The sequence below is a fragment of the Argiope bruennichi genome, chromosome 6, assembly GCF_947563725.1.
Source record: "Argiope bruennichi chromosome 6, qqArgBrue1.1, whole genome shotgun sequence".
NCBI classification, from domain to species: Eukaryota; Metazoa; Arthropoda; class Arachnida; order Araneae; family Araneidae; genus Argiope; species Argiope bruennichi.
This window is the reverse complement of record NC_079156.1, coordinates 88,911,283-88,932,449: the sequence shown is the minus strand read 5'-3', so window position 1 is coordinate 88,932,449 and position 21,167 is coordinate 88,911,283. Positions and strand designations below refer to the sequence as shown.

Genomic DNA, 21,167 nt, shown 5'->3' with positions numbered 1-21,167 from the left:
GCTTTCCATGCATCTAATTCAAGTTGTGGGATATTTGATAGGTAATTACATCCTGATATAATAACTGTGATATATATTCAAAAGAATTATTATCAATCTCTAAATTATAACATAAATCAATAACATTTATTTGTAGTCCCGGTGTGATTATCGTATTACTGGCTATGCTCGTATTATTTACATTTGGCCCAATCATCATACTACGGGTTATGCCCGTAGTTGTAGTTTAAGTGGTTAGTATGATCTAAAATGCTTACAAGAGTTTTAAAATTTAAGTTCGTGGAACGAACAGAATTGTATTCATATTACAATAATTTTTCAACTAACATTTCCTTTCAAGAAATGTATAGACTTTGTTCAGGCGCTCATCGATCTCGAAAGATATTTACTTTCTTGTATTGCTGTTGTACTGAGCTTATTGAGCTTTAGAGAGTCGTTTTCATTCAGAATTGATGAGCAGCCGGGGTCAAAATGGTAAATGGTTCGTTGCATTTTCATCACTTCTGTTGGGATTATTTTACTTTTATTGCTGTAGTTTTACTGCTAAAGTTGCTCTTGATATAACCAGTATTTTTTTGTTTGTTTATTTATAAATTTACAAATTTTGAACATAAAGGTAGAGAAATAGCAACAGTTGGTTCAAGACTGGTAGAACAGAACATTATAAGTATTGAAAAATGTAACTAAAAAAAATTATTCCTGTGTCTTTTAACTTTTGATCGTTTGTATCTTTCTTTTGTTTAATTGTAACATTGTCTATGGAGTTGATGTACACTATTTTTTTTTTGCTGTTTATTTAATGAATTCCATTAAGAATATCAAATTAATAGTAGTTTTTATGGATTCGCTTACTTAGATACCATCTAACTTGAACAAATTTGTTCTAATAATACTATTTCTACATTTTTGTCGGATATTTAAGTTAGTTATTACTGCAAAAGCCTAAAATGGAGAGGTGAAACTTTGGAGGATTTTGTATAGAGTAAGCTATTACTATTTAATGCGAAATCGAAATATAGACGAAACACTTATTTTCTCAATTTAAAATTTCGTGCATGTAGGAGATATAGTTTTAGAGAAGAAGCACGAAATATTTTTACAGAGATTATACGGATGTTTTTTTCCATGGTAATTTAGAATCTAGTGAAACTTTTCAGCGTTTTACTTGCTGAAACCACACCATTATCTGATCATTAATGTATATGTAAGTTCAAAATTGTGAATATTTACATGGTTTGTGGTAATTTGCTTGTGGTAACTTTAAAAAAGTGATAAAATATTTATAGCACTTTCCGAAATTTAATCTACTTTGAAATGTCACGGTAATCATAATGCTGAAAGTTGGAGCAAGATATATCGCTATCTATCGTGAAAACATTAGTCATTTCAATCTTTTTTTAGAAAAAATTATTTTTAAAAAGTTTACAAAAAAAATTCTTTATAAGATCGTAAAAATTGTAATAAATTATTGCTCAGTATTATTGCTTTCGTATTTACAATTTATTGGAATGGTAGCATATTAAGTTATAAGAATAAACTCTGGTTTTGTAGTCTATAATCGGATACTTCGACCCGTCTAAAGGTACACGGATAAAACTGAACAACAATTCCCGCAACACTGGCGGGAATTGTTGTTGAGTTCTAAAGGCCATCACCGGCCACGGTACAACCCTTCCCTTGGGAAGTACGTCCCGTCATCAATGGGAGGCAACCGACCCCAACCTCTTTTTGTACCACCAGGGTGGCGAGAACCAACCACTTTACCGGAAGCTTCTCGTTCACATTTTTGAGGTGCCCCTCAGTGGGAATGGTTATGTAAATATGTACCAGTAGGCATTTTAAATGAATGCATAAAAGCGCATATACACATGCGAATTGTTCACGAATAGCTTGATCAATTGCAAAATCCTATCGGTTTTTCATCAAACACTAAGAGATTTATAGTTCAAATTTGTTGATATTCCAGAGTAGTTCATCTTTTAAGAAAATCTTCAATAAATCTGCAAGGTCAAATCTGCGTGCTAAAACGCATTTTATTTCATGCCTATTGAATTTCTTCCACTGTTTTCTATTTATTTATTCAAATTTTACTTATTAATGCAAATACAGTGCATTTGCATTTTTATATAATTTTCGTTTCGTTAACATAATTTTCGTTATTTTTCAGCGGCATTTCAATGTTGCTTTATTTACACAGGTAACAGCTCTGTTACTCAGAATATTAGCTTTCATGGTTATTACTTTATTGATTTGGAATACATAAACGTTTAAAATTTCACCTATATTGTTTTAAAATACTGTAGCATAGAAATTCAATGAAAATTGAAACTGGAATTATTATTTTCTGTAACTTTTTTCGCTTTCAGCCATTTTTACTTTAAGTGATTTGAAACTAAGTATCAGTGCATTACTATCAAATTTCAAAAGAAAAATACACCTGAGAAAAGTTTCAAAGTACCCATGTCATTAAGTATATAGAATAAAAGAAAAATATGATGATTTTTTTAAAAAAAATCAAATTAAATAGCCTTATAAAGAAACTAAATTTTAAAAAACAGTTTCTGGAAAAATATTAAAAACATCATTTAGAAATAGCTAGCTATCAGAAAACTTTAAATAACAAATTTTCTAAATAATATTCCAAATTAATGAATCTGAACAGAATATTTTTTTTCATCAAAATGTTTATAAAGTGTCCTGAATTATAATGACTACAAAATTAAAATAAAACTTAAATCCTGTAACTGTAACTCAACAAATGATCTTTGTCACTACAAAATAAGATAAATCTGAAGTTCGAGGGAGAAAATATTTCTCTACACGAAATGTAACAAATAATTTTTTTTTAATATTTATTCAACGAGCTTCAGTTGAGAAACTAGTTTTGAAATTTCATAGTATCAAATTGTAAGTAAACGAAAATTTACTTTGGTTAAAGTTACAGAGAAAACGAACTTTTAGAAATGCGGCTTTAACAATAAAAAAACATAAAATAATTAACTATATTATGAAACTATTAAATTAACATGATTTTCATTTAAAAATAAAAAAGAAGGATACGAATGTTTTTTAATTTTAATTTAGTAATATTCATAAATAATAAATAAATAAATACAATATCTTCTCACAAAGTTACTAAAATAAAAGATTAATAATCATCTAATGAATTTTCTTCAAATAAAAATCTGCTGAAATATGAAACTAAATTTATCAATTTATTAAAACTGATTTGCCATATAATATGCACTGCTTAGAGCCCCAATATATTTAAATTTGTCACTGCATTCCATGCTTGCCCGAATTGAGGTTAAATTTTCTCACGTAATGTAGATTCTTTAAACTTTCATCGTATAATTTAAATAAATAATATAAACTGGGTGCCGTGATTGTCATAATCTAATAGAAAAGACAGTATTTACTTAACCCCAAACTGTGTATGTATATAATGTTATTCCCAAATTTCGAAATTAAAAAGCAAATTCAAGTTAATGAAAATTTATTACACTTTTTAAAGCTATTTGTATCTGTGCTATAAGTGTAGAACTTTTGAGACTTGTCCTAGTAGCACACATCTATTGCACAATATTTTATTATATTAAACAATATTTAAAATATTTTATTATATTGTTCAATATTAAATGGTATAATATAGTAAAGATTGTATAATATTGTGCAACAAGTTGTGCTACCTGGATATCGAATTGCGAGCAGTCAATTTAAGTTACTGGTAACTTTTTAATGCCGTTAGTTTATGTTCAGAATTGATGATGCATCCAAATTTTGCATTATAGTTTTGCATTTAATAAATGTTCTTTAGTTGTCTGTAACAGTATTATGCCGCTGAAACAAAAGCAAACATCACATGATGGCAACAATAGGAAAAAGTTATTTTAAACTTTTCTATAAGTTTTACTGCTAGCAAACATCGTAGGATGAATACTAAAACAGAATTTGAGCCATGAAAACTTCATAAATTGGTTTCTTAGAGCATTTTCCTGATAACACCTGATAATTGATCTAAATGCAGGATTAGATTTGAAAAGTACAGGATAGCTTCTGAATTATCATCAAAGACTGGATATAAAAAAGATAAATATTCGTATTTATATAACGGAAGAACAAGTGAAGAATTTATTTAGCTCTTTCGGATTATCCAGATGGAATTGTTTAATATTGTATTGAAATGTATAATGATCATTTTATTATTAAAACTAAAAAATTGTTTGTTATTTTCAAAACTACAATTTTTGAAAGAGCACGATTTAATGATTATCAATAATATTACAATTTTCATGAGATTAATTGTATTAATAATTCTTTTAATGAATTCCATTTCTTAATTTTAATTTAAATTAATAAAAATAAGATTAACAATTTTCTGTAATTTAGTTAACATTCTGTTTTTTCTGTACTTCAGAAAATGCAATCTCATATGTAACGTGCTATAATTTTCTACATTTTGACGAAGACATGCAACGCATTTGGTTTGTATTATCTGGTTCCGGATGCACTTCTGATACACTTTCTTTGTTTATTAAAGGCGTTTATTCACTTAAGTGATGCAATTGCACTTCAAAATTCTAATCAAATTTTCATTTCTGATTAGTTAAATAAATTCTACAAGATGTCTTGTTCATCACAAAAGAACTTTTTGAAATTATTATAGGTCAATCATTAGTATGCAATAGTTTTAATTTGTTATGGATTTTACTATCGTCTTCGCCATTTTCAAAAAGAAGCACCTATCTTTACAATTGAGCTATGCTCGCATTGCCTTCACACCTAAGGGAATGTGAATAAACTCGTCATCGGATTTGAACCAACCCAGTCCTAAATTATTATATCCCTAGAAGTAAGATTTGATTGGATTTGTTTTATTTTTGGGGGGTTTTCTGGAACAAAAACCATTTTTATTATTCTTGCATAACCATAATAATATGACACCAGACAAAACAATAGTTCAGTCACTAATCCAATATCTTCTCGTCCACACGTTCCCAAGTTTCTTTTTCGTTCCTAATCTAAGAAATGGTCTAAACAATTATACACATTGATAAATATAAAAATTCTCTATGACAGAATGTAACATCATTACTTGCTAAATATTACATTTCCAAATTTAATTTAGTTTCATCTTTTAACAATGCCTTCTACATTAGTTAAAATCGTGTATTTTTTTTTTTGTCTTTTTTTTTTTTTTTTTTTTTTTTTGTAACAACGAATAACAATGCTATTTGGGGATTCTACTAAATAAACAGTTCCTTCAATACCTTTTACATTATTTGAACAATGTCAAAAATCATTATATCATAATTCATCTTCAATAAACGTGAATTCACTACCTTCTTGAAGAATTGTATGGATGATTCTTTTTTTAGTTCTCATGAATTCAGAAGAAAATCCCATCGAAGCAACCCGAAATGTTTGCAACCTTCTCTTCATTAAAGTTAGTCCTCCCTCTCTAATACATCTCGTATCTATTGCTCTAAATATTGATACAATTCGGTTTTAATGGCGTCCAAAAAGCGTCAAGAAAAAACTTCACCCATTTATAAGAATGTACTCAAGTCACGAATCACATGCTATATAGTTTAATGATTGAAATCGCCTAAGTGCAGAAATGTTTTCTTGGTGCTTTTTGGTTGTCGTTACAACCGGCAACCAAATATTTTAACATACCATTTTTTAAACAACGCTTTTTCTAAGCACACTTTTTTTTTCAACACTATAATGTAAATAATATAGAAAATCCTTATTGTCATTTCACTTCTATCTTTCAAATTTGTATCAAGAAATTATTTTCATTTCTCAAGAATATAAAAGAAAGTCTTGTTTGTGTATCGTTTAACATCTATAGTTTTCTGTCCAGTACAGGTTACGGTACTTGTTGGTTATAACTGCGACCAAAAAGCGCCAAGAAAAAATTTCGCCAATTTTGGGATTTTAATCGTTAAACAATATAGCATGTAATACCCACGTTTAAAATTTTTCATGATAAATAATAATCAGGAAGAGAATAATAGTCAGGGAGAGAATTATAGTGCTCTTGTGTTTTCCTTATGATTTCATTTTTTAAATTGCAGTTAGCATTTAAATTAATTCGCAAGATGAGTCAAAGTATGTGATAGTGTTGATTAATATGTATCGCATTTATTCGTACGCCAATAACTAGTTAATTATTAAAAGCATTCTGATGAAAAATTCAGATTTGTGAGGCATAAAGCGTTTTTCAGTCCATTCTTTTGATAAAGAAAACTTCTGCTTTTGCGTTAGATCCACAAATAATTTTCTGAAAACAGGAACTTAGCAATAAAAAACATATTATAAATTATCCTGTTTTCAAATGTGAAAATACCTCATATAAACAGCAGTTTAATATGCAAAACTGACGGTATATTGCATGTTCTTTGCGTTATTTGGCGCATATTTTGGTTGCTTCGACTTAATAGAAAGTAGGCTTTTCCAGTTATATTATATCCAATATTTTTTCTTGCTTGATGAAATTTCATTTTCCTTATAAATTTATTTTGAATTAAAATTTAAAATTTTAAGCATATATATCTTTATGAATGAGTTATCAGTATTCAAGGTTCATATTTGCTTCTTTCAATACTACACTCTTGTCCAAAATTAATGTCACAAAAATGTTTTTCAAAGTAATTCTAAATGGCTACCAGTAAAATTTAAACAAATTATATTTTATATATTGTGAAGGAGTGGTAACACGATATTAGCCTTTGTTGTGAGAAAAAAAAATGTTGTTTAGTATTAGTTTTTGAGGAACTACTGAAATTAGACCGTTTAGACATCTAGAATTTTTGCCTGCAGTTTTATGAATGTTGCATTAGAACAAAATATTTAACCTGTTTCCAGTGAGAATGTGTTCTCATAATCGTGTTGACGATTCCTTGAGATGGAGAGTCGTTGGCCGGCTTGAAACTGGGCAGTCTCAAGCGGAGGTGGCTTGATGATTACAAGTGGCACCTAAAGCGGTATCCAGGTTGTGGAATCAATTCCAAACAAGTGATACTGTAACCAGGAAGGCCGGCCAAGGTCATCACAGATCAACGTCGCCTGCACAGGATCGCTATTTGGCATTAAGCGCACGATGGCATAGGCTGACAACGGCTACTCAACTTGCTAGTGACCTTGCTACTGCTCTGGAATAAGAATTCCAAACAAACCGTATACATACGTCTATCAGAGAGGGTCCTTTATGCCCGGCGACCAGTTGAGTGCATCTCTTTGACTGCATCCAAAAGAAAAGCCCGGCTGTTGTGGTGCCGAACACATCAGTCTTGGGCGCAGCAAGAATGGGGACGTGTTCTTTTCAGTGATGAATCGAGATTTATCTCACAGAGTGACACTCGTCGAATCTTCATCTGGAGAGAGCGAGGAGTTCGCTATCATCCCTCCTACGTAAAAGAAATCGACAGATTTGATGGCAGAGGAATCCTTGTCTGGGGTGGCATAATATTGGGCAGTCGTACACCACAATATGTCTTCGATGAGGGTACTGTCAATGCACATCGCTATAGGGATGAGATCCTTGAAGTCTATGTGAGGTTGTTCCGGGGTGCTTTTGGCCCAGACTTCATGTTTATGGAAGATAACGGGCGTCCACATAGAGCCCAGATCGTTGATGATTTTATTGAGGAAGAGGATATTCGACGTATGGACTGGTCCTCGAGGTCTCCGGATCTCAATCCTATTGAACATGTTTGGGATGGTCTCGGAAGAGCCATTGCACAGCGTAACCCATCTCCTAATACCCTCCAAGAGTTAAAATATTATATACCATAATACACCATATTAGACAGACTTTCCCTGAGATAAATGCTTTATCTCTGATTCATAGTGTAACACTTTTTGATATACCCTGTTCCTTGATTCCCAATTAAAATCTTTTCCATGTTGTTACGTTTCTATGTTCTTTCTTCCATTGTAGTGCACCTCTGTGCCAAATTTCGTGGCAACACAGTGAATAGTTTTTTATTTTTCGCAGATTTTATGTCTGTGACCTTAATTTTGGACATAAGTGTATTTTTTTTTTTTAATTTTTAGTGGAAATTCAAATAAATCGGAATGAAGTAAAAATTTTCCTTTCAATAATAAAATGATCCCATAAATATAGAGAAGTAATGATCTCTGAATGGAAAATAGTTTTCTCTTATCCATATACTGAATTTTTGTTCTAATAACAATTCTTATATTACTCGAATCTTTCTAATTTGTCTGTTACTTCTAATTCTTAATTTTTTTATTTGCAATCATATGCATAATTTACTAAACTTCTTCCATTTCACTAAATTAAAAATTACTACCAGCCGCCATTTTAAGAATAAGAGAAAAAAAAGCTTAAACAAAGAACAATATTATTGAATATAACAATCAGCAAGAATAGAACATAGACCTGTTAACCGCCGAATGTTATAGTACCAAACTTAATTTAGTATCATTTTTAAACATTACCATTTATATTATTTGAATATGTTGACTGATTATAACAATACGTAATAAGTATTACTCGAGAATTCTTATTATTCAAAATCACATTTTCTAACAATGCATTTTAGATTATTTCAAGAATATCAAAAATCATTATTACGGATAATCATCTTTGGAAAGGGCCATTTCACCACCATCTTTTAAGAATTGTTAACAAAAATTTTATTAACCCTGATTTATTCAGAGCTAATAAAATCCCATCGAAATAATCCGAAGCATCAATAATCTTGCTCTGAGTACAAGTTAGTTCTTTTGCTATTGTACATTTTGTATCTACTGCACAACACATTTTTACATACCGTTTTAACCAATGTTTTTTCCACAATCTAAACGATATCGAGTCGAGTATACTTTATACTCAAGATGCATGAAACAAAGAAGACTTTTCACTGCTTTATTGCAAATATATTACATCCTTTCTCAAGAATTTAAAAGAAAATATTCTATTAACATCTTTAATAATTTTTGTATAATATTTATCTTTAATTACATGCGTGAAGAATCTTAGTGCTTAAACACTTCGATTCAATTTGAGGTAATAAGTGGCAGAGTGAAAAATCAGTAGTAATGCAACCATTGATCCATCAGTTGAGTAAAAGAAATATTGCTTAAAAGCGATTAAGGTGAAAATTGAAGTTCTTTAGAGACAATTTAAATTTCGGTCGAAGCTATGGAAGTTTAAGTGGCAAAGCCCAATTATTAGTACAGTCAGGGAAGGCGTATTTTCCATTGCAGCAGGCATAGTTAATTTGTTCCTTGATTGTGGGATTTTCATGCTTTCGATTTATTAAAAAAATTTCTTGAAAGTTCTTCGATTAAATCATCGAGCTTTGGAGTTTTAAGATCTCTGTGTATAATATCATTCCGGATAAACTAGGGAGCATTGGCAATGATACGAAGAATTTTATTTTGTAAAATTTGAATTTTGTTTTGGTTGGTTTTATCAGCGAGACTCCAAATTTGCATATTTGAGGATAGGCTTTAAAACTTGTTTGTATAATAACATTTTATTCTTTAGTGAAAGGGGGAACTTCTTTTTACTATTGTTGATATGACTTTTAAAAGTGAGTTTACTGTGTAGGATCAGTCCAAGATGTTTCACTCCTTTTTCGCTAGTCTGATTATCTTCAAAGAATGCGAGTGTAGATAGTGGCTTCTTTAACTGCCGTTTCCCAAACATGACAGCATGAGTCTTTTTCGTATTGATGGCAACTCGCCACTTCGTACATCGTATTTCAATGTTCAGAAGTCCTTTTTGAAGAGTTTTAGTCAACAAAATTAGTGATATAGCCCTGCGTAATAGCAATATCATCAGCAAAGAAGTAGTTTGTGATGTAATTGTTCTTGAAGAAGTCAGCTGTAAAGATAGTATAAAGTAAAGGAATAAGAACACTTCTTTGAGGCTTACTAGCTTTCATTTCACCCTCAGAAGAAAGAATATTATTTATTTTAACTTGAAATGTTATTTTGTTGAGGAAATTGGCTATTATGTCGATAAGGCAGGAGGGTATTTTGAAATCTATGAACTTGTACAATACAGGTAAAAAATTTATATGTCTTATAAGCAATAATCTTTTAATATATAAGTTACAATAAAATAATTCCACCAAGATTCTTCAAAACTCTTAAATTCCTTAGAACCTAAAGACTTCTTTTAGTTCAAATATTAGTCTTCCCAAGCTTACTTTTATTCATTAAATAAATTTCTTACATTTTCTTGTCTAAAATTTTTAGCTAGGTTGAAAATTAGAACTTTCTTTGTCTCCATGTAGCATTATTTTGAAATGAACATATTGTATTAGTATTTTTTCTAATAATTTAATTTTGTTTGATTTCCGTCAATATATAATTTAGTTCACTGAGAGTCAAAATATTTGAGAGTATTTATTTTATGTTTATAAAATGTGATAGCGAGCTGGTTTCTGGTTATTTAGCAAAACCATTTGTGGATAACAGACCATATTGCTATAAATCCTCTAATTTAAGCTTTTAATTTTTAATTAGTTACCAATGAAAGTGGTCTCTCTAAAACTTTCTTGCATACTTTCTCATAAAAATGAATTTTGGTTTTAGACGAGATTTTCTCATCCGATTGGAAACAAAATGCGAGCCTGCCTTTTCCGTTAGCCGGGCACAAACATCGCCAAATGTGAACCAAACGCGAATTTGGCGTCTAAAATTTAGCGTAATTCTACATCATTTGGCGATTTTTCGCTTGCGCACGGTTAACGGATTGTGAACCAAACGCGAATTTGGCGTAAGAAATTTGGCGGAATTCAACATTATTTGGCGATTTTTTGCTTGCTCCCGGCCAACGGAAAAGTACACATAAAACTACAGATATAGTCCCAACATTACATACCGAATACAGCATATTTTAGCTATTGCGTTTATGAATCATCGTATTTACAAGGCTAAAAGTACAGATTGACAGACGGTCAACCCCTTGCTGCATTTGAATTTTGATATTTCACTATTCTATGGATGTTTAATCCGAGTACCTTAGTAGTACCAAATTTTATCCATCTAATTCTCTTTGATTTGTAGTTACCGTATTTACTTATATTTGAACAGCTGACAAACAAACTACATCTGATATTTTCTACTCAAAATTTGATAGAAATCTACACATTTAGTGTAAAAGCCGCACACAAAATTTCATTCGTTTTGCTCAAAGTGTTTTCGAGTTATCTTTTCCACAGACAGATAGATATAATGCGAATTTTATGTTCTTCAATTCAGTAAGGTATAAGACGTAAAGATTCGCCCAAATCACAAGTTCGAATTTTTCGATGATTAGATTAACGCTTCGATACTTCTTGTATTAGAAAGTAAAAACAATATCATTTAAGAAATTCAGATTTGTTGGACATTCGCTGATTTTCAGTTGAACGTTTTTATCATCAAAAATCAAATTTTTCCTGTATTCCTGAATTAGATCCAAAACATTTTACATAAACTACATCTGATGTATTCTACTCAAAATTTGATAAAAATCTACACATTTGGTGTAAAATCAGTACACAAAATTTCATTTGTTTTGCTCGAAATGTTTTTGAGTTATCTTTGCCACAGACAGATTGGTATAATGCAAAAATGATGTTCTTCGACTCAGTGAGATATAAAACATAAAAATTCATCAAAATTTCAAGTTCGACTTTTTTTTTAATGGTTACATTAACTTTCCTATGCTTCGTATACAAGAAAATAAAAACACTATCGCTTGAAAAAATTCAAATTTGCTGGTTATACACAGATTTTCAGTCCAAATCATACACTGATTTTTATCAGAAATAATCAAAAATTTTCCTGTATTTCTGAGTTAGATCCAAAATATTTGACATAAAACATTTTACATAAATTTAAGCGAAAGCTGAACACATTTCAAACTAACCAATTTCCAAATATACTCTGTGGACAGCAATTTAAATTTGGAGAGAATCTCCTTTTCGTTTCGCAAGATGTAGCATTTGGTGCTTATGAGTATGTTTCATTGCTTTCATTTAACTGAATGTAAATTTTTTCCAAATTATGTTGTATATGTATATATAATAATTTTTATTTCTTATTTGAAATTTCCAATCTATACAAATATCCGCTGCAAAACTACAGTTAAAAATAATGGTCCAAGAGTAAGGTATAGTGGTACATGTCGGTTTTAACGGCGACCCAAAAGCGAAAGAAAAAAGTTTGCCAATTTAGCGATTTCAATCGTCAAACTACACTGCTCAAAACAATTAAAGGATATTGTAAATCTTGTATAAAATAACGTCGTGCAAACTTGGTGAATGATTTCCTTTTGGAGGAAGGAATCTTACGAATGGATAGACTAGCGTGTTCTCCGGTCATGAACCCGATCGAGCATGTTTGGGACATTCTAGGCAGAGGAATTGCTGGATGCCTACCCCCCCCCCAAACTCTCCAAGAACTGAAAAGAACTCTTTTGGAGGAGTGGGATAGAATACCCTAGCCCCTCATTAATAGCCTCATTTCGATACCTCGAAGGTGTTCAACGTTGCTGACCGTCCGGGGAAACCAAACCCCCTACTAAAAACGATTTTCTTTTAAGGAAACATCTTTTTTTATTCGTTTTTCTCATATACACAAATTGTGTGTGTGTGTGGGGGGGGGGTTTCTTTTGTACCCAAATGCTCAATAAAACGCATTTTCTTCTGCCAAACAAATGTCATTTTTATCTCATATAGCCTATTACATTTGTCTGAAATGTATGAATCATTCAAACAGTTTTCAAGGTGCAAGATCAACCCACAACTTCAATATCTTTTAATTGTTTTGAGCAGTGTACATAGCATGTTATTCGCACTTTCAAAATTTTTTATAATAAATAATAATGCACTTGGGTATATTTTTATAATTTGGCGTAATTTTTTCTTGGCTCTTTTTGATCACCGTTATACCGAATTGTACTGGGATATTAAATTTAATATTGAAATTTCTTTCTGCTTCATGTAAAGAATACATCAGGAGTGACAATCGATTATTTGCATTTAAAGAGTTGTTCGTCTTTTGTTAAAATCACAGTTTTCTCGACATGCATCGACTTTTATCGAATTTTCAGACATGATCCTCTGAAATAAATATTCAGTCTGGTATTTACCCAACAACATACTAAGATAAATAATGGAAGACGTTAACATTGCTAAATCGAAACATTTGAATTTCAGATGCATGCTGGAAAAAACCAGATATAAAATTTTGTTTGAGAAGTGGTTTGTTAGCTTGGCTGTGGTTTGTCATCATAGAAACGAAATTTAATCACTAAAATTGAACTCACCCGACCACTCCAAAGTAATCAAAGAAGATCTGAATGATCTGAATGATAGGCATATTAGTACTAACTGAAATAGAGAATAAAAATCTAGAGAACATTTTTTATGAGAGAAAACCGATGTAAAAATAATTACATTCCCCGGTACTTGTTTGCCGTAACAGCAACCAAAAAGTACCAAGAAAAAATTTTGTCAAATTATAAAAATATATTCAAGTGCTTAGATTTATATATTTCATAAATATGTTCATAAATATAGATCAAATCACTAGCGAATAGTTTGCTACCAACTGAATTGCTACCAAATTGGCGAAATTTTTTCTTGACGCTTTTTGATCGCCGTTACAACTAACAATTCCTCATCGAAATTGAGGGTAAATTCGTCTCTTCCCACACCAAGATTTGATTTATTTTCTTTGAGTCGACTTTAACAAAAGCCATTTTTGTTTATACTGCGCCAAATGTATATTATGGTACAGAAAAAGCGAAAGTCCGCTAACTTTCTCAGCAGCTTTTCATCCAGATACTCCAAGATTTTTTAATTTTTGTTTTTCATTACATATCTTATTTACCAAATTGCTTCAATTTTACTAAATTGTTCTAAATCTACTGTCATTTTAAGAATGAACGAAACATATTGTTGAATATAACAATACACTAGAATAGAATATAGCATTATTATCATATCTAATATTATTGTTCTAGATTTAATTTGGTTTCTTTTTTGTAACAATGCCTCTTACATCATAAAAATATGCTAATTTCCTTTAACAATATATAACAACTATGAGGTTGTGTTCTTTATTATTCCACATTTCAATTTCCTACAATGCATTTTACATTATTTTAACAATATCAAAAATCATTATTATTGAGATTCATCTTTGGGAAGGGTCATTTCACCTCCATTTTGAACAGTTGTAAGCCGAACTTTCTGTTTGCACTGATTTGTTCAGAAGAAAATCCCGTCGAAATAAGCCTGAAATATTGGCAATCCTGTTTTCAATAAAGGTTAGTCATCTCTCTATAAAAGATTATACAGGCTGTTCTGGATATTTTTAATACTGTGTTAACCATTGCTTTTTCCACAGTTTAAGAAATACCAAACATCCTTATTCCCATGATTCTAGCAAAAAAAGCGTTCATATATATATTTCAAAATTGGATAAATAAATAATTTTCAATAATTTAAAAGAAATTTTTTTGAATATCTGCTTTTTTCTGGTAAAGTATTAGTTGGTAATGTTCATTAAGTTTCTTGATATGTGTGTGTGTGTGTGTGTGTGTGTGTGTGTGTGTGTGTGTGTGTGTGTGTGTGTGTGTGTGTGTGTGTGTGTGTGTGTGTGTGTGTGTGTGTGTGTGTGTGTGTGTGTGTGTGTGTGTGTGTGTGTTAAAAAGAAATAGTTTATTCACAATTTTTGAAAGATTTTTTATTTCCTTGGAATTAGTAAACTTCTTTTAACTGCAAAAGTTAGATTTCCAATGATATCTTTAATTTATTCAATAAATTTACTACATAATGGTTTTTGAAAATGTACTCATATCTTGGAAGTCTCAAAAACAAAAATGTCTTGCTCTAAACTTAATAGAAGAGGAATGTATAGCTTTAACTGAGAGTATGAAATGTATTTTATGGTATTCAAGAATTCTAAAGGAACTTAATTTAATTGATTTTGAGATTCCTGAAGTGTATTGCGATAACAAAGCTGCAATTCATTTTTCTAAAAATAATGTTGAGAATAATAAAACGAAATATATTGATATTAAATATAAATTTAATCGGAAATTATTATCTGAAAATGAATTTTATCTAAAATATTTAAATTCTAAGAAAAATTTGGCTGATTTCTTAACAGAACCTCTTGTGAAAGAGAAACATTATTCTGTAATAAAGTATATATTTAAAATGGATTCTGAGACCGATGGGACCGAATGTTGCATATTCAAATCAAGCAGATGTCGGTCCCAGAGAAGCAAAATTATTGGATAATGATTTTGTAAGCTGGAAGTACGTTGTATTTCCGGATGAACTGTCATTGGATGTTTGTTCTTTTTAAATTATAAGAACGGACACCGTCTGTGTATAATTCGTAGCTGTATACTTTGTAAGATGCCGACCTTTTATTTTTTTATTAAAAGAATTTGATTTTAATCTAAATGCCTGGTTTTTTATACTCTGCTATTTTTGTTGAGAAAAACTCCAACAAGTTTCAGGTGAGATATGTCCACGCATAGAACGAACGAGGTGTCCGTCTTTCGTAACGGGCACTACGCGCTCGGCATGCATCGACATTTCTCCCCTTGTGGATTTCTATTTTTGATGTTATATTATTTGTATGTTTTAGCTGAGATATGTCCACGCATAGAACGAACGAGGTGTCCGTCTTTCGTAACGGGCACTGCGCGCTCGGTATACGTCGACATTTCTTCCCTTGTGGATTTCTATTTTTGATTTTATATTATTTGTATGTTTTAGGTGAGATATGTCCACGCATAGTACGAACGAGGTGTCCGTCTTTCGTAACAGGCACTGCGCGCTCGGCATGCATCGACATTTCTCAGCTTGTTGATTCCTATTTTTGATTTTATATTATTTGTACGTTTTAGGGGAGATGTGTCCACGCATAGATCGAACGAGGTGTTAGTCTTTCCTAATGGGTAGTGCACTCTCCTCTTGCAGCGACATTTCTCTTCCTGTTGATTCTTAGTTTTATTGCTATCATTAGGAAATTTCGGCATTTAGGTCCTAAATTCCAAATTTCTTTTGTGTCCCGTACTTTATTCTAAAATTATGCATTGCTTTTTGAACTTGCTACTGTGCTTCGTTAGTTTGGGTAATCACTTCACTTGACATTAAACATATAGTTATTTAATCGGTATCGTATCTGAGATTTATTTTACTCAATAACCGCAGCGAATAGGCAAATATAAGAACTAAGACATGATATAAATACGTATATTTATGTTTGTAATGTCGTTGGTGGTCTCTGGCCTGTTATGACCGTCTTTGTATTTTTAAGTTTTTCGTCTTTTCTATAAATAGTTTATCATGTGTTTCATAATATTTCCTCTTAATAAATTGTGTTTAATTTAAATCTTTTCTTTTGTCGGACCCAATCTTTGGAGACTTTTATTTGTCACCATTCCACTGCAGTTACTCTAATGTCAGACGGCTGAATACCTAGCCATTATATAATATATCTCTTTAACAGTTATATTATTTGTATATTCATTTTTCTATATGCTGATACGACTTTTTAAAAGGGCATGAATCAACATTTATCTTTTATTTGTTTCTTTATATCTACTAGTCTTAATTATATAGTTATTACTAGTCGAATGCCGGCGTCCTGGCATAGGGGTAGCGCGTCTTCCCCGTGACCTGGGCGTCTTGGGTTCGAGTCCCGGTTCGGGCATGGTTGTTCTTCATCTGTTCTATCTGTGAGATGTGTGAATGTGCCCCCCTGTAAAAAGGGGTTGTGCAAGCGAATGTGACGCGTGAGTAGCTAAGACGTACTCTTGGCCCTAGTTGGCGCTACTGAAACAAGAGACGCGCCCTTGGCTTAAAATCACTGACCTCGTCAGTGAGCTTGTCTATGGCAAGTGCCATTATAAACAACAACAACAACTAGTCGAATTAATACTCTTTGGAATTTAATGCACCACCCGCCTACTGTTTGGCATGCATGGCCGAAATGTGATATTTGCATCAAGCAAGAATAAAACTCCCGCTATTGCAGTTGCTGTTTCTATTACTATCCATGATGGAAGATAAAATAAGTTGAAAAACAGAAGGATGGGAATATCACATGAAAAGGACGTCAAACACTAGTGTAGGTGTTGGTCGTGAATCGCCTTGCAGTAGAAGAAATGCCCCTCTGAAGGGCATCAGATTCTTATTTGAGCGTTAAGGAAAGAGTACACTTTAATGGAAATCGCATTGAATATCTGTGTACATAATGTAAATAAAATATTCATTATAAACCCTGTCGTCTTTATTTGATCTCCTTCTAAGATATGCTGAAGCCGAAATCCAGAAATCGTGTAAAATGTATTTGAATCAAACTGAATTTATCTGAAGCATTGCTTGAACAAACGTATAAATTAACTTTCTTGCATATTTAAGCAATTCATTAATATTATCTACATAATATTAGATAAATTTAAAAACTTACCATGAAATCTCCTACCGGTTTCAGAGTACACACTATATTTGAAAGGCGATCTCTGCAATGTTGTAGAAGAATAGTATATGAGTAATTGTACTGAAATGAAAGAGGACATGAAGCTATATTTCCCCTCCACTAAAATGAATTCCTTGCATTCAAAGAATCGTCCATTCTAAAGGAACATGGGGAAATTTAGGATAATCGCATTCAAAGGACAGTATTTAATTGTCTATAAAAATCAGAGTGTCTTTTTCATGATCAATATAATTCAATGATTCATCAAAACTGAATGGGAACTGATGTAGAAAAGCATTATTACTTAAAATTTGAAGTCTCTTTTGAAGCCGAAAGAATAATCAATTTCGATATATTAGAAACCAGCTACAATAAAGTTTGGGATATTTAACAGATACATTTTTGAATTCTGGAGTATTCGAAAATATGCAAATGAAACTTTTATTTTCTCCATATTTTTCTAGAAAATGCCATAGATGTTAAACATTTACTGAATAAAATGATAGAAAGCATTACTGCGCATCAAAATTTAATAACTAAAGATGAAAATTCGAATCTTATTCAGATTTATCTAATAATGTATAGATTGGCACATGGAACCGTGCAATTGTGACAAAAAACATTTTTCAAAAGAAGCTTCCTTTATTATTCAATGATCTCAGATCTTACTTAAAAGTGCAGATTTCAGGAAAAACGATCAGTTTTCGATATTTTAATTTTTTTTTAAATTTATTTTGAATACTATTTTCCATACTAATTCTACAACTATTAAGAATTATTGAAGAGTAGTGATTAATAAAATAAAATTTTACATCAAAATATCTATAAAATAAACTCATTTTTTAAATGTCAAGGTCTTGCACATGCGCAGAAGTCATTCCTATTCACAGCATTATGCTTTTAGAGCAAAAATCCATTGTATTTGAAACTAGGGACGGTTAATCGTATAAAGAATCTGAAAGCGTCTTGGATTCGAGATATGTATAGCCTGATGGGTTGGAAGGCCTGCCTTTTTTCACTACATTTGAAGGTCTACAATTCAATTCTCTTAATGATAAATAGTTTTATACATTTTATTTCCTTTTTATTTTGAAAATTATGCTCCGGACACATTTTTCTGTTACTACTAATTATTTTAATAATTATACTTCATAAAGTAAAATTTTACCGAAAAATGTCTATAAAGTTAATTGAATTTTTAGATGTCAAGATTTTACATATGCGCAGAAATCATTTCTATTCATTATATTGTCTGTTAAACGGAAAGCCCATCGTATTTCAAATTAAGAATAATTAATCATTTATAGAATATTAAACGGAAATAGAATTCTATGAAAGTGTGGCCTGATTAGTGGGACTGCTGGGCATTTTTGCTTCTTTGTGTAGGTCATCAATTCGCATCTCGCCAACATAAAAAGTTTTATGATTTTCAATCTTTTTTATTTTGAATATTATATCGAAACTAATCTATATATATTATATCCAGACTAATTCTGCAGTTACTTCGAATTATTTCAATAAATACACTTGATAAAATAAAATTGTATTCAAGATATTCATGAAAATAATTAAATTTTTAGAAATCAAGTTCGTGCAAATAAGCAAGGATATTTAATATTCATAACAGTGTGCATTTACCTTAAAGACCCATCGCATTTCATATTAGGAATAGTTATACGGAAATTTAAACCGATTTAGCATTCGAGGAAAGTGTGGTTTAGTGTTTGGAATGGCAGAGCATATTCGTTGCATTTGTAGGTCTTCAGTTTGATCCTGATGTTGATGAATATATATTTTTATTCTTTTTTTCATTAGTTTTCAATATTATATTTCAGGTAAATTTTACTGTTTCTACAAATTTTTACAATAGCTATAATGAAATTTAACTTAAAAATATCTAGAAAAATTCATTCAATTTTTAGAAGTCAAGGTCTTGCACATGCTCAGAAATCTGTTTTATTCATAGTATTATGCCTCCCTACTACAGGCGCATCGTATTTCATACTAGGAGTGTTTAATCGTATATAGAATCTTAGACCTCCTTGGCAATCGATGGATGCGTATACTGAGGGTAGAAAGGCTTTGAATTTTTCTGCTTTTTGTAGGTTTATAGTTCAAATTTCACAGCGATGAATAGTTATATATATTTTTATTCTTTGTTATTTTGAATATTATACTCCAAACTATTCCTACAGTGGCTTCGTATTATTTCAATAGCTTTACTTCATAAAATAAAATTAATACATTTTTTGGGTGTTAAGATCTTACAAACGCGAAGAAACGTTCCTGCCCATAACACTGTGCTTTTTAATTAGAGACCCATATTATTTCAAATTAGGAATCGCTAATCGAATATCCAATCCTAAACCGCATTTGAATGTGAAGGAAGTGTGACCTGATGGGTTGTGCTGTAAGGATGACGAATATTTTAAGAGTGTTTATTACGTAACTAATATTCAAGAGTCACAAGTACCAGTGATCTATACTGTTCAAAGAGGGGTGTGGTTCAAATCCTTGATACGATCTTAATTTGGATATTTCGATTACAGGTCTTGGATCACGATATTAAGTAACAATCGATACGATCTGTGAATGGGTTGAAAAGTGAACGAACCGGTTATTCTGGGAATTATCGTATCATTGAATTGCATATCACTGAAATTTATTGGAGCGGTGATTTCACTGGAAAGTGGGAAGTCACCGCTCCACTTCATGGGAGTGACCTTGACTCTCCGATATTTGCATTTGACGATGCACTGTTCCATAAAGATCATTTTTAATTGCTTGTGACATGACTGCATATATTCTGTTTACTGCTGGCGCCATCTATTGATAGAATGTAGAACTAAAGTAAACATTTTAAAGAAATTTTATATATTTTTAATTCAAATTTTTCAGAAAATGGTTACTCCAATAAAGAAATTAAATAAATAGTTTTGAAAAAAATCGAATTTAAGAACGTAAACTGAAATAGATAAATTAATTCAATCACACGTTACTTAAATGAGTAAATTAAGTACTAATTACAATTAATAAATTTTATATTTAACACTAATTAATAATTTTTAATTAATAATATTATTGAAATAACAGATATTTGGAACAAATATTTAAAAATAACAATAGCAAAATTATTTGTTATTCAAAAAATCGGGGATTATGCATCTCTATTGTGCTGCAGGTCATTTGCTGTGTTTTTTGCAAGTCTTCAGTTTAAATCCAGGAATCGATGAATTGGTTAATCATATAGAATCTTAAACCACTTAGGCGTTCGAAGGAAATGTGGCCTGATTCTGCTCGAGAACATTTTTTCCTTTTAAGGAATTCGTCAATTAAATTATTTAAAATAAATTCAGTGAATCAAAATACGAATCAAATTAACGAAATGGGAGCAATCTCGTGAATCATGTGTAACTGAAATTGGAGGTGGTAAGTATATCTTAATTTTTCTATTTAATTTACTTATTTTTGAGAAAATTTGGAAAGATAATCATCTGAAACTCAATTAGTAAAGTATTAATATGCTATCAATGTATTAGCTACTTCAAATGAAATGAAAAAAGATTAAATTCTGCATAACTATTAATGACTGATCAACTTTCCGTACATCACGTGACTTCTTCACTAAATGTTCACATTGTACATAATACTTTTTTTTCCCCTTATGTATAAAGAGTTTAGGCAAG

The 21,167-nt window shown here is 30.9% G+C and overlaps 1 protein-coding gene across 1 annotated transcript in view; it reads right to left on the bottom strand.

Moving 5' to 3' along the window:
* LOC129971822 (uncharacterized) overlaps positions 1 to 16,036 on the bottom strand; it is a 47,214-nt gene extending 31,178 nt beyond the window's left edge. The window contains exons 1-2 of the mRNA XM_056085798.1: positions 15,898 to 16,036; positions 13,304 to 13,367 (exon numbers count right to left, since the gene is read on the bottom strand). Coding sequence (XP_055941773.1) covers positions 13,304 to 13,367; positions 15,898 to 16,036 — 203 coding nt within the window. The remainder of the gene's footprint in view (positions 1 to 13,303; positions 13,368 to 15,897) is intronic.
* Between the last annotated feature and the right edge of the window lie 5,131 nt (positions 16,037 to 21,167).